This window comes from Leptonychotes weddellii, chromosome 16 (assembly GCF_054177405.1).
Source record: "Leptonychotes weddellii isolate Sample4059 chromosome 16, ASM5417740v2, whole genome shotgun sequence".
NCBI lineage: Eukaryota > Metazoa > Chordata > Mammalia > Carnivora > Phocidae > Leptonychotes > Leptonychotes weddellii.
This window is the reverse complement of record NC_138384.1, coordinates 17,700,450-17,713,933: the sequence shown is the minus strand read 5'-3', so window position 1 is coordinate 17,713,933 and position 13,484 is coordinate 17,700,450. Positions and strand designations below refer to the sequence as shown.

General features: G+C 46.7%; 2 protein-coding genes across 7 annotated transcripts in view; one reads left to right on the top strand and one right to left on the bottom strand.

Annotated features, from left to right (window-relative positions):
• Positions 1-13,484, bottom strand: part of TK2 (thymidine kinase 2) — an 83,947-nt gene that overhangs the window by 22,273 nt on the left and 48,190 nt on the right. For 4 of the 6 annotated variants that reach the window (XR_004075252.2, XM_081806492.1, XM_031026709.2 and 1 more), the window contains exons 1-2: positions 2,850-3,007; positions 1,901-1,938 (exon numbers count right to left, since the gene is read on the bottom strand). Coding sequence is in view for 4 of the 6 variants with exons in the window: in XM_081806492.1 (XP_081662618.1) it covers positions 1,901-1,938; positions 2,850-2,964 (153 nt within the window). In the remaining 2 variants the exon portion in view is untranslated. Of the gene's footprint in view, positions 1-1,900; positions 1,939-2,849; positions 3,008-13,484 lie in introns of those variants that run through there. The other 2 variants (XM_006732047.3, XM_081806494.1) reach the window with 2 other exon arrangements.
• CKLF (chemokine like factor) overlaps positions 5,100-13,484 on the top strand; it is a 13,869-nt gene continuing 5,484 nt past the window's right edge. The window contains exons 1-2 of the mRNA XM_006749761.3: positions 5,100-5,297; positions 9,693-9,851. Of these exons, the coding sequence (XP_006749824.2) occupies positions 5,223-5,297; positions 9,693-9,851 (234 nt within the window). The 5' untranslated portion in view covers positions 5,100-5,222. The remainder of the gene's footprint in view (positions 5,298-9,692; positions 9,852-13,484) is intronic.

Genomic DNA, 13,484 nt, shown 5'->3' with positions numbered 1-13,484 from the left:
CCTTCTTCCAGAAGTTCCTGTTCCTATTCTGTGGTGGTGACTGACTTCCTGGTTGCAACTCAGCGCAGACATTCCCTAACTATCCTGTCCCATGTGACATCCCCTGGGTACCTCAATTCGTCACCTCCCAACCCCAACATACAGCTCCTCTTCCTGTTCCAGTCCTCAGGAAATGCTGCACCATCTACCCTCAACCCCCTGGCTGTCTCCAGCCCTCACCCAGCAACTCAGCAACTCCTCCAGGCCCTGCTTCCCACTCACCTGCAGAACCTGGCCTGGCCCCCTGGCCCCCAGTTAAGGCCTCTGCCCCATGTGGCTGGAGCAGCCTCCCCAGTGGCCTCTGTGCCTTCCAGTCTGGCCCAGCAGTGCCCCTCAACCCCACCTGTGGTTCACCACCACCATCTCTTCCCGAGAGGCAAACCAGATCACATCCGGTCAAGTCTTTCAGTGGCTCCGGGTGTTGGGACCTGTCTCCCGTCCCTCCTCACCAGCTCTCTGGGGACCAGCCCGAGCCTCGGGCCTGCAGGCTCTCTTCCTTCTATGACTCATATTTGTAGCTCCCTCTGCTCCAACACTCCTGCCTTGCCTTTCCCTTGATCTCCCAGGAGGCTTCAAAGCTCCCCAAGGCTCCCCTCAGGCACTGTCCTCTGCAGGCCCTGCCCCCTACTCACAGCCCCCAGAATCACTGCTGTTCTGGGTCCACCATGGTCCTATTTATTGCCGTCTCCCCTATCAGACCAGGGACTCATTAATGACAGGGGCTGTTTGGTCCCCAGGAACTCAAAGGATTTGAATGCTTAAGAATAGCCCTGGGCCTAAATGCACGCTCCATACCACTTCTAACAGACCTACCGTGTGCCTAAAAGCACCCAGGATAGGCCCGGCTCCCATCAGTGCTAGCTCGATAATTAACAGCACAATAATGCATCAATTCCCAACCAGCTCAACATAATACCCCTTTTCCTTCTGCAGTGCCTATCGTCAGCGCCCACCACACCTCTCATTTCCAACACACTTTCATAAAGCTCAAGTGTTACAATCGCCAATCCTCTCCATGTGACTTTATTCCTTCCCAGGCCCTCTCTAGCACCCTGAATATCCCAGGGGGCTTGCCCACCTTTCTGCCCTCTGCAGACCCCAGCCAAGGTATTCCTGCCACCGCCCGCCAAACCACTCCCCTGAGCCACAGAAACTACCGACTTCTAGCTCCCTCAAGGAACTGAGCCTCTGGATTGATGGTGACCAAAATGTTGCTCCCCACTACGGCCGGCTAAGGGCTCCCACATCTCCATGAACATGTCCAGTTTGGCCCTCTTTGGCCTTCAACCTCACACCAGCCCCAGTTCCACCCCACGGCTGACATCTCAAAGTCGCTACTCTGGTTGAACCCATGTCTGTGGACCCCCATGGATTCTCTCAAATACCCCCACGCACCCACTAGTGTCAGCACTGGAGGGCAGAGGAGGCAGTCAGCAGACCTTCCCTCACAGCCAGGCTGCCACCCACTAACCCAAGGTGAAACCAACCTTCCCCACACAGATGAGCATTTTTCAAATCCTTCTGTAATCATTCATCAAGCTGACAGTCTAAATCGACCTAAAGGCTTTGAATACATGTGTGCTCCTAGCCGTGTAGACTCTTGATAAGGACATACCAGAACCTGGTAACAGGTGGCCTCTGGGAAGGGGGTCTGAGGCCCAGCGGTGGAGACAGACTTCCTCATCCCTGAAGATCCTCTTATATTTTTGTTTTTTACTATGTGCACGTATTCCCTCACTCCCCTCAGCATTTCCCCCCACTATATATAATCCTCCCACTTTATATATATATATATACACACACACACACATATATATATATAATCCCACACTGGGGAGTGCGCTTAAAAAGAGGGACTTACCACTGATTTTTTCTCTTTTTCATTTTCTCTGTCTTTATCTACAAAAGAAATGAAATCAATTTTTAAAGTCAGTTTTAAGTAATTCACTCTTCTTTGGCGTAATTTTGGAAGCCACCACAAAAACAGTAATGTTTACGCTTACTCCCTGGCCTAAAAATATCTTCCAGTGACATCGGAGTCCCTCCACGGGTGGGATGGAGGCAGACCCACCACTGCTGTCTACCTCCATGTGACACTGTGCAGCTGCTGCCTGGGTCGGGGTGGCACCTCTGGGCCCCAACTGTGCTCAGCTCCCCCCCCACCCCGCTTAGTATATCACACTTTCCATTTTCCACACATTTCATATTTATGACCCTCACATATGGATCCAGCAAGTTAAAACACTGGGCAGCCTCCACTGGGACCCCATGGCAGAGTGGTAGGCGGGCATGGGTTTCGGCCCAGGGCTGACACCCTCGGCCCACCCACCACAAAGGTGGTTCTGAGGTGCCACCCAACAGCTCGCGGCCAAAGAACGCTGTAACTTAGCTATTACGGTTTCTGACATGGGAAGTCTCCACTCCCAGTGGGAGCAGGAAGGCTCCGAGACTAAAGCACCCACCACCCGTTGGGGACTGGTTAACTGCTGCTCCGGGGCCTCTGTCTCCCCCAAGGCCATGAGAATCGGACTTAGAGCGGGACCCGGACGGGAGCAGCCCCCGCTCGCGGGGGGTGGGAGGGTCTTTCTCCTCTCTAGAAGGATCCCCACGGCCCCACCCGCTCGCGGCCCGCTGGCGTCCGGGGCAGCTGACAATGACCGCCCTTGCCCCTCCACGGCCCCGCAGTCGCCGGGACAAAATCCCGGCGCCTAGGAGTAGCTTCGGGTTCAGGCCGGAGGGCGGGGAGTGAGACCCGCGGCCGCTGAGCGCCAGGCGCCGGCCGCCAGAGATGGAACAGAAAGACGCGTTACCGCGAGGCCAGGCCGGGCGCTGCACCCCCCGCGTCCCTCGGCCCGGGCCGGGGCTCCCAGGCCCCTCGCGCCGCAGCGCCCGGGCGGCCCAGCTCCGCAGCGGTCTCAGCAGCATAACCCGGCGGGCGGATCCGACGGCCCGGCTTCCTTCCTACGCAAGTCAGCGCGAGCTCAGCGCACCGCCTCCAACCCCGCGCCGGCCGCCGGGGCGCCTGCTGGGACCGCTCTCTTAAAGAGACCCTGTCGCATTTCACCGTCTCTCCGGAGAGGGTAAGCAATTCAAGGCCCGGGCTGAGCCGGTTGCAGCCAGGCAATCTTCCCGCTAACGGGACGCTGGCGGAATGAACCCCCGACTTGGCAAAGCTTGGGGGATGGATGGCCAACAATACCCGCAACTGGTTGGTTAATTAATTATTGGAGATTACTTAATTGAGCACGTGTTCTAACCAGGCACCTGGCACACACTTAGGGTGTCATTTATTCTTCCCAACAATGCTGCAAGTAGATATTGTCACTCCCATAATCCTAGCTGATTATGAGCGAATCCTCCGAAATTTAGGTAACTTGTTTAAAATGATCAGAAGCATTCATTAAGAGGTGAAGCTGGAATTCAAGTCATCTATCTTGCCTCACAGCCTGCACTCTTTCCTCTGAACTTTGACATTTCCGGGTCTAGACTGTAAATGTACTAGATGCCTCAAGAAAGTGTTAAAACAACAACAAAAACAAAACAAAACAAGGGGCGCCTGGGTGGCTCAGACGGTTAAGCGTCTGCCTTCGGCTCAGGTCATGATCCCAGGGTCCTGGGATCGAGTCCCGCATCGGGCTCCCTGCTCCTCGGGAGCCTGCTTCTCCCTCTGCTTCTCTCTCTCTCTCTCTGTCTCTCATGAATAAATAAATAAAATCTTAAAAAAAAAAAAAAAACACAGACAAGGGCCCAAAATGGAGTTGCTTATTTAAGCCCCACCCCACCAAACCAAGACTTAATTGTTTTGGCTCTCCCAGAAATGCAAACAGGCCAGTCCATCAGGAATAGCCTGATCAACAATAGTTAAGTAAAATCTGTTTGATAGACTCCTGCCACCCCCTAAAGCAAAGTAACCTTGCCACAAACACCCAGCTTCTTTGCCAGTGTAATTTCCTTGTTCCTGCTTCCTTTTGCCCATGAAAGTTTTTCATTTTGTACGGCTCCTTGGAGAGCCGTATCTGCTAGATTGGATGCTGCCCAAATCAAATCAATTTTTGCTCAAACTCTTAAAATGTTTAATATACCTCAGTTTATCTTTTAACAAAGGCACAACTAATATTCCAACTGAACAGACAACTGGGGGTGGGAAGGAAGCCTGTAAATCTCATCCATAGTCAGGTAGCAAAAATTCAGCCCAGGTGTGAGGTAGACGGGTATATATAATTCAACAGGCCCAGGCCCTGAAACCTAAGCTGCTGCACTTAGAACTGTGTGGGCATGCCCATTCCAGGGCTTGGGTGGAGGGGTTTCCTACCTCTCCCAGGAGTGCAGGATGCTAGCAGTCACCTCTAGGACAGAAAAGAGGAAGTCATTGGCAAGAGGGTTCACTCAGTCTCTAGATTTGCTATCAGAAAGCCACAACCCCATCTGGTGCTTTCTGTATTACCTGCCACAAACACGCCCTACATAAACTTCAGGATTAAGTTCAACGTTTTTCTGATTTGGGATGAGGCTGTTGGATCAGACTGTGATCCCCTGGGGGCAGGGGCAGGGTATGCGGCCCAGGCCGTTGATTCAGACTGCACATACTATACATCTACTATGTGCCAGACCCTGGGAACCCTGCAGGGAGAGAAGCAAAGGCAGGTCCCTGCTTTTGTGCAATTTATATTTTTAAGATCTATCAGCTAGTGATACGTGAAGAGAAGGTGATGGTGGCTGCTCTAGAGGGGGTGTCCAAGGGAAATCCTCCCCAAGGAGTTGGTATTTGAGATGCTCATAGTACGGGGTAGCCCTGCAGCCATTCCTGAACACCCCCAACCCCCTCCAGAAGCGCTCCATGACAGGAAAGCCCCTACGGAGAGCTGGAGAGCAGTTGTCTTTGGTGCCTGGAGGGGCGGGGCGGGGCGGCGTGCCCCCCGCTAGGTCCGCAGAAATAAAGCAGGCGAACCCCAGGAGCCCGAAAAGCGAGAGCGACAAGCGGCCGGCCCCGGTGAAGCGCATGCGCACGAGCGCGGGCCGCAGTGACCTGCGCATGAGCGCGCGAGGGCGGGAATCCTAGACGGGTGGCGCGCGGCGGTGGCGGTTGCTATCTCCGCACGAGGCCTGGCAGAGCTGTGAGGCGAGGAGAAGGGGTGAGGGAGAGAAGTAGTGCTGCTGCTGCTGCTGCTGCTGAGTCTGCAGGCATGATGTCGACCCTGAAGCCGAAGCATCGCCCCTTCTGCTTCAGCGTAAAAGGCCACGTGAAGATGCTGCGGCTGGTGAGGCCGGGCCACCGGGTGGGGGCGGTATTGGGGCGTGCTCAGGGGCAGCGGGAGGTGGCTCTCAAGTATAAAGAGGAATCCCCTACCTTCTCTTTCAGCTTAGGCCTCCCCAGAGGCACGGCGGTTCACTGTGCACCCCGGGGGCAGAAGGAGAGAAAGAAGGCACTGCCCTGCCCTTCAGGGGTTCACAGACACATTCATAAAGCCAAGTAAGCATGTCTGCACGAGTGGCCCCCACTTGGACCTGCACACCAGGTACCCAGGTTAGCAGGCCAGTCAGCTGCGCCTGTACCCCGTACAGGACAGCCGGGCTGCCGGCTTCGGGGCGTCAGGCGTGCCGGGCGCGCTGCAGTTAGTTCGGAACAGAGGTCTGGAGAGAATGAGCCATCATTTGGAGGAAGGTGCCCTGGCTAGTTAGAGAAGTGGGGACTGTCACAGGAGACTATGTTGAAGGAACAAAAAAAAAGGGAGTTGGGAGGAGAAGGAAAACATAATTTTTAAATTTTAAGGAGGTGACCTATAGGGGAGGAGATGGAAGTAGCTACAGGGAAACAATTCCACTTAATATGAGGAAGAACTTTCTATTGGGAAAGTTCCCCAAATTAAGTGGCCACATCACTTGGGAAGGCAGTACATTCCCAAACAGCAGAGGTAACAGGTGTAGATGAGCACCTAGGGAGGATGCTGTAAAAGAGATTCAGACTCAGGTGAGTGCATAGAACAAACTGCATACAAGGTCCCTCACACACCAAAAGTCTGTGATTCTGAGAAATGACTGTAATGTAATACAAGTCAGAGTGCATAAGAGAGGTTTAGGAAACTACTCTGGAGTTCAAAGGACAGGAAGATTACTTTGGGTTAGGAGTAAATAATCAGGGAAGAAGTGACCTAAGAGTCTGGAGTTTTATGCCCAGTACTGAAAGCTCTGGAAGAACACTGGAGGAGGAACAAGATCTTGTGAGAAATGTTTAGTTTCAGACATATCAATTCTCTCAACAAACATTTAGAGTATTTAGTTGTATTCTAAGATCTGACTTAGGCCCTGGAACAACAAGAACAAGCAAGACAAAGTCCCTGACTCATGGAGTTCTTCAGTTTAGTCAGAGACAGACCTATGAGCAGATAGCTATAATATGTGGTAAGATGGGGATAGGCCAAAGAGTCTCACATTTAACCAAGGACAAGAGAATGAGAGGTATCAGGAAACTTCCTAGAGGAACATAGAGTGGGGTCTGAGGGGTAGCCACCTGAGCAAAGACATGGAGGCAAAAAAACAGCATGATTTATGCAGCAAGTTTTAACAAGATGAGCGTTGCCTTATTTTTTTCATGCAACAAATACTTATTGAAAGCCTACCATGTTCCAGGCACTGTTCTAGCCTCTTGGGACATATCAGTGAACAAAGCAAAGATCCCTGGCCCTCATGGAGTTTACATATTGGGGTGGGAGGGCAGGGGAGACAGACAGTAAACACAATAAATAAATGATGCAGTATTGTAAAAAGTTGTAAGTGCTATGGAACAAGAGACAAGTAAAGCCAGGGAAAGCAGTGTAAGGGGAGGAAGGTTGCAGATTCCAGTAATAGAGTGGTCAGGTTAGGCCTTGTTGAGATGACAGCTGAGCAAAGAGTTGAGTGAGGCTAGGGGGTGAGCTATGAGAATATCTGGAGGAAAAGTGTTTTAAAAAGGAACATACATTACAATGGCCCTATGACAGGAATGTACCTGAAGGGTTCAAGAAAAAGCAAGGAAACCAGTATGACAGGAGTGGAGTGACTGGGGACATAGTGATAGATGAGGAAGGTTTTGAGTAAGGTTGTATATGATCTGACTAACATTTAAAAAAAAATAGACCAGCTGCTATGTTGACAATAGATTGGTCAGAGGGACAGGAGGGGATGGCTGCAAGGGCAAGGGTAGAACCAAGAGACCAGTTAGAGCTATGGTAATTTGGGCAAGGAGGATAGTGGCTCAGACCAGGGTGTTGGCAGGGTAGGCTACAAGAAATGGTCATATTTGGGATATATTTTGAAAGTAGCCCCAACATGATTTGCTGATGAACCGGATGTGGTGTAAGAAAAAGAGAGGAGTCAAGATAACTCCAAAGTCTTTGGCCTAAGCACTGGAAGGATGGAGTTGCCATCCACTGAAGGCCTGTGGGTAAAGCAAATGTAGGAGGAGGACCAGAAGTTCAATTTGAGAATTAAACACTGGAATTATCCTGTGCATAAACTGTGAAGAAATTCTGCTAGAAAAGAAGACAGGAGCTGAATGATGGGAGGCTGAATACCATGATGAAAGGTAGGCTCTATTCTAAAGATCACAGGGAGCCGCTGAGAAGTGCATTTGCGTTTTAGAAATTATACTGTAATACCTTTGTCGAGGTAGTTCAGGGAAGATACTGAAGGGCAGTAGCTGTAGGGACGAAGAGGAGGGAGTGAGTTCCCAAGATGGTTAGCATTAAATCAGCAGGACCTGATGATCGATCATTTGTGGGGAGTATTAGGAGCACTGATAATAGGTTTCTCGGGTGGGTGATAAGATAGATGGTGGTATCACTAATTAAGATAGTGCATACAGGAGGAACAGGCTAGATGAGTTCAGTTTTGGATATGGTGAATTTGAGATTCCTATAGGTATTCAGATAGAGATTGCAAATGGCTATTTATGTTTGAGATGTTGAGGATTGATCTGTGATAGGAACCCACTTTCGTCGATTGGGTCGTGAACAGAATCTAAAGGAATACCAGCATTTTAAAAGGATGGGTAAAAGGAGAGAAGCCCACCAAGGGAGGATAGCTACAGAGTTGTATAAGAACTAGGAAAAGTGACATGCAAGCCAAAGGAGTAGAAAAATAGGAAAAAGATCACCAATGGCAATTAAGCCATGGGAGTCCAATAGGATAAAAACTAAAAAATGTTCATTAAATTTAGTAATTCTGAAATCATCGATAATCTGAGCAAAAGCAGTTTCCACAGAGTGGTGAAGAAATGTCTGAGATATTAGGGGGATATTTAAAAGAGCATTGGAGACAAAGGCTAAGAGTAATGATAGAAGAGTTGTAAATAATGGATTGGGGGAGAATCCAATGTGACTGAAATCATAGGAACTTTTAAGAAAATGGATTAATCACCAGTGTCAAATTCCATGGTGCAGAAAGTTTACAGAAGATGGGGACTGAAAAAGTGACCCTAGATTTCATAACCTATGAACTCAAGACTGTGGTTCAATAGAGTAAACGAAGTGGTTTGAGGTGAAATGTTGCTAATTGTAATTATATTAATTATAAAGAATGGCTTATAGAATGGTTATATTTGCTATATAATCAAACTGATCAATTTAGAAGTTTAAAGGTAGGGTATTTTTATACTAAGAAAGTAATTGAAAGAATTATGAATAAGTAGCCCCTATAGATTTAAAGTTAAAAAGAGTGTGTAAATGCTACTAGCTGACAGACTGATCAGAAGAGTCTAGCCAGGGAAAACTCTTGACAAAACCATTTTCCAATAACATAGAGATTTTGGATAGAGCTATAACATGACAGCTCCTAAAAACATGATGTTGACAGACTCACTGGGACCCATCAGCTTATTTTTCCTTTAGGTCACTTAACTTTTCTGTGTTTTATATCTTCATTTGTAAATGAGGAGATTGGATTAGATTAATTATCTTTTTGGGGGTTTTTTTACTTAAAATATTCATCAATTCTGATTGCCTTCCATTTAGGTTAGAGAAAATATGTAAAAAGTGAAGCATCAGAATTGTTGGGAGTTTTTTTTTTTTCCTTTGTTCCCACATAGGGTTCTTCAGAGAATTGTTTTTCTCTAACAATTTATTTTAAACTTTTCTCCAGTATTTTTCATGGCAACATTCTAAGTTTAAGTTTGACAGTAGATTCCACATTGCTAAGAGTTAAGGCCTGATGAGCAGATGATAAAGAATTATAGCAATCAGTATACAGATGTTTTTTAAAAGAAGTATAGAGAGAAATAGAAAACAGGAATTTCTTGGGGAGCAGGATGAATGGAAGGGGTGTGTGTGTGTGTTTTAAGAGAAGACAACTTGGATATGTTTATAGTATGATGTGGAACGGAGCCAGTGAGGAGAGATTGAAGGTCTGAGAGAGAAAAGAAGGTATGTAGTGGGAAAATACTAAGGGAACAGATATGGGAAGAGATGGTATTAGGTGTACAAGTGGAATAACAGAGAGGGACACCTAGTTCCCTAAAACACAAAGAGAAGGCAACATCCATACATTGTAGTAATTCCTCCTTTAGGTGTGTGTATATATGGCCTAAACCCATTTATTTAGTTACTTTAGAAATGATTTTTACAGCTTAAACTTGCATTCAGTAATCGTTGAATAAATCATGTTTTTTTTTATCCTTATAGGCGCTAAATGTGACATCCATGACCTTTTTTATCATTGCACAAGCCCCTGAACCATACATTGTCATCACTGGATTTGAAGTCACTGTTATTTTCTTTTTCATAATTTTATATATACTGAGACTTGATCGATTAATAGACTTTTTATTTTGGCCTTTGCTTGTAAGTGTTCAGTTTTATTGTTAAAATTAACTACTTTTTTCCTGTCATAGTGAGACATTTTAATAAGCTCTTCTTTAGTTTTCTTAAGCCTTTAAGAAATGTCTGATAGGCTTAGGAAGGAGGAACTCTACCCACTGCTACTGTATTCTGTATTGTCCCTTAGCAACCACAGAGCATAAATTCTCCTCTGAGCCCCCATCTACCAGTACATGGGACTGACCCTTCTATTAGGAGAATTCCCTAAATGTTGATCTTCTAAAGAAATATAAAATCAAGATCATGGCTAAGAAAATTATAGAGCATTCTTAATCTGTACCTCCCTTTTAAGTACATGTTGATATGGACTCAAAACTGGGGAAAGAGATGGAAGCAGAGACACAAGTATCCACATCTTGCACATCCTGATCACTAAATGGAAAACCGAAATAATCTGGGAGGCTGAATAAAGCACAATGTTATCTTACTTAAGAATGTCTGTAATCATTAATGCTAAATAACTCATCCGGTACAACCTTATTTAGTAGCATATGAACTTCACCTGCCATACTTATAGCATTGAGAATAACTGCCCAGTGAAGTGCCTAAATGGTTCTGGAAACTGTCAAAATAGGCAAGTTGAAGATGCTAGTTAAGGTGAACGCGTCCCTTCAGCCTGGACTGTTCTCCAGTTCTAGGAAAAATTGAGTGGCTTTACCTCTCTCTCCTCTTCCAAATTTTATCTCCGGTATCCTGTCTCTGTAGGTCTCCCTCCTAAGACCCCCTGCGGCCCTTCCCACTTTTGGCTAGAATGGTAGCTGCACTTAAATCTTCCTCGGCTGCGCTCCTTTCATCCTCCTGGGTTCCAAAGTGCTGATATCCAAGCTGATAACCCCCATTAAGGAGAGAGGACTGTGGAGCTTTAAGCATGCCTTCAAGTGGTACCCTCTAGAACCACCTTTGAAGGCCAATGATGCACATTTCAAGCTAATCGGAAGCTGAAAAAGTCCCAAAAGGAGGAAGCTGGGAAATAGGATCTACATAGCAACTCTCCAGACTCCTACTTGATCACACTTTTAGAGCTGGACCTAGCTGGAGGGAAGTCTAGGAAAAGAGATCACAACGGCTTAGTCAGTTGGCCCTCAGAGTAGATAATGTCATTTAGTAGCAGAAAGGGCTAAGCTAAATTATTCCAGGGTTTTCTTCAAAGACATGAGGTCTATATCCTCTTGACTCAAAAAGTTATATAGTTGCTCTTCACATTCTGCTTTCCAAGGTTAATAAAACTAACACATTTTAGTATAATTTTCTGGAGCTTATTACATGTTGCCATAATAAACTTGGAGCCCTAAGCTTAACAGAATACACTGGGAGAGAGGCTGGTCTATGTGTAGACTGAAATTTAGTCTCCAAATCTCCGAGGATCAAACTTTGCTGATATTGTAATCTCTGAGAAATGGTGCTATATGGTCAACTACGGGATTATTCCATTATGAAACCCAGATTCCTCTCTGTTCTTGATCTAATGGAATCATTTATTCAAGTGTTCGGTGTCTGCTAATCCTAGCTTCCGTAATGGGTTCTTTGATAAAACACAAACCATATACCTGTGAAATTTTCAATAGAGCCAGGAAGCAAGACAGATGAGCAATTCAGTGTAATAGATGTTGGGATAGATGCATACCCAGGAGAGTGTGGAGGCACTGGGTTGGGGTGGGGGGGCAAGAGTGGAGGCTTGGGAGGCAGTAGGAGGTCAGAGCATGCAAGGCTTTATATGCCATGCATTTTAAACCAACTGCACGGGAAGCTTTTAGGGGTTTTTAAGTAGCTTAATGGCTTAAAGAGGAACAAAACTAGAGGTAGGTCTCAGAGACCACTTAAAACTTTGTTTCTGTAATCCAGGCATGAAAATTATAAAGGCCTGAACTACAGTCATAACAGTAACTAGAGAGAAAGGGGTGAATGGGTAGAATTGATAGGACTAGGTAAATAAGAATTAAGAATACCTGCCATTTAAATATCTTGAGATGATAATGAGATAGGAAGTACAGAAAGAAGAATAGGTTTAAGGAAGGGTCAGGGAGAGGAATGCAGTAAGTTCAGTTGAGAAATACTGGGTTTTAGTTGCTTATGGAATATTCAGATAGAAATGTTCAGAACAGGTCTGAAGCTCAGGAGAGTGAGAAGTTAAAGCTGCAGCTTTGGAAATCATCACCTTGTGATGGTAGATGAGCTCTGGGACTGGCCTAAATGGCACGGAGAAAGTGGAGAGCAAACTGAAGGTAAAACTGGGAAACGCCAACATATGGGGTGAAAAGGAGGAGGAGCCAGAGAAAGGCAGGAGAGGATGCAAGGGAGACCCGTGTCACAGAAGGTAAGAGAGGAAAACACCTCAAAAAGGAGTGGTGAATACTGTCACATGTAAAGAGAGAAAAATAAGCCCTGGAAAAAATATGTATTCACAGGCTGTGTTACTAGAGGCCCCCTTTACCAGAGCGGTGTGCCTCGAGTGGGCAGGTGACCGGAAAGCTGAGGGAATGGTTAGACTGAGCAGGGCAAGAGCGACAACTATAATTAGAGGGGCCAAAGAGTTGAGGAAAGCTGCCAGGGACAAAGAAAGGTCATGAAGAGAATAAGGTTCCTGCAGAGTGGTGCATGGGAATGGGAGCCGGAGCACAGCCCTGGAGAAGCTGCCTGGGGCTCTTCGACTGTAACAGAAGTGAAGCATAAGGGCGCCTGGGTGGCTCAGACGGTTAAGCGTCTGCCTTCAGCTCAGGTCATGATCTCAGGGTCCTGGGATCGAGTCCCACATCAGGCTTCCTGCTCCTTGGGAGCCTGCTTCTCCCTCTGCCTCTTTCTCTCTCTCTGTCTCTCATGAATAAATAAATAAAATCTTTAAAAAAAAAAAGTGAAGCATACAAAGATGGCTGAGGATTTCAATTAATGTGTCAGTGGGGAAAGGTAACTTCTGCCTCATGGCCACTGTCTTCACTGATGAGGAAAGGGCGTGGTCATCCACATTCAGACGTATTATGTTCATCACGGTCCCAAAGCTGCAGTGACTGTAGTGCAGGCCTTCTGTGACTGTTCCCCTCAAGTGTTCCAGTGACAGAAAGCACAGTGAGCCAACACAGGGCTCTGCAGTGGTATCCAAGTACAGGCACAAAATTTCTTGAAATCTCCTTTTTTGTTGTTGTTTTTTTTTTTTTTTTTTTTGTAATTAACATGCCACTCCATGGTATATTGATGTTTGGTTTTCATTATAAAAACGATGTTGTTTTTTTTTATTTTTTTTTTTTAAGATTTTATTTATTTATTTGAGAGAGAGAGAATGAGAGACAGAGAGCATGAGAGGAGGAGGGTCAGAGAGAGAGGCAGACTCCCTGCCGAGCAGGGAGCCCGATGCAGGACTCCATCCTAGGACCCAGAGATCATGACCTGAGCCGAAGTCAGATGCGCAGCTGACTGAGCCACCCAGGCGCCCCTCAATACATTTTCATAGAATGAATGAGGTAATGAATTAGTGAAGAGAATTTCAGAGAGCCTAGTTTCCAGCTGTCCTTTGGCTTTGTAGACTGAAGTTGCCACAGAGTATATGGCTGGTCTCTATGGACTTCAATTCCACTTCTATCTGCCTGAACAGACTTTTATGATGCT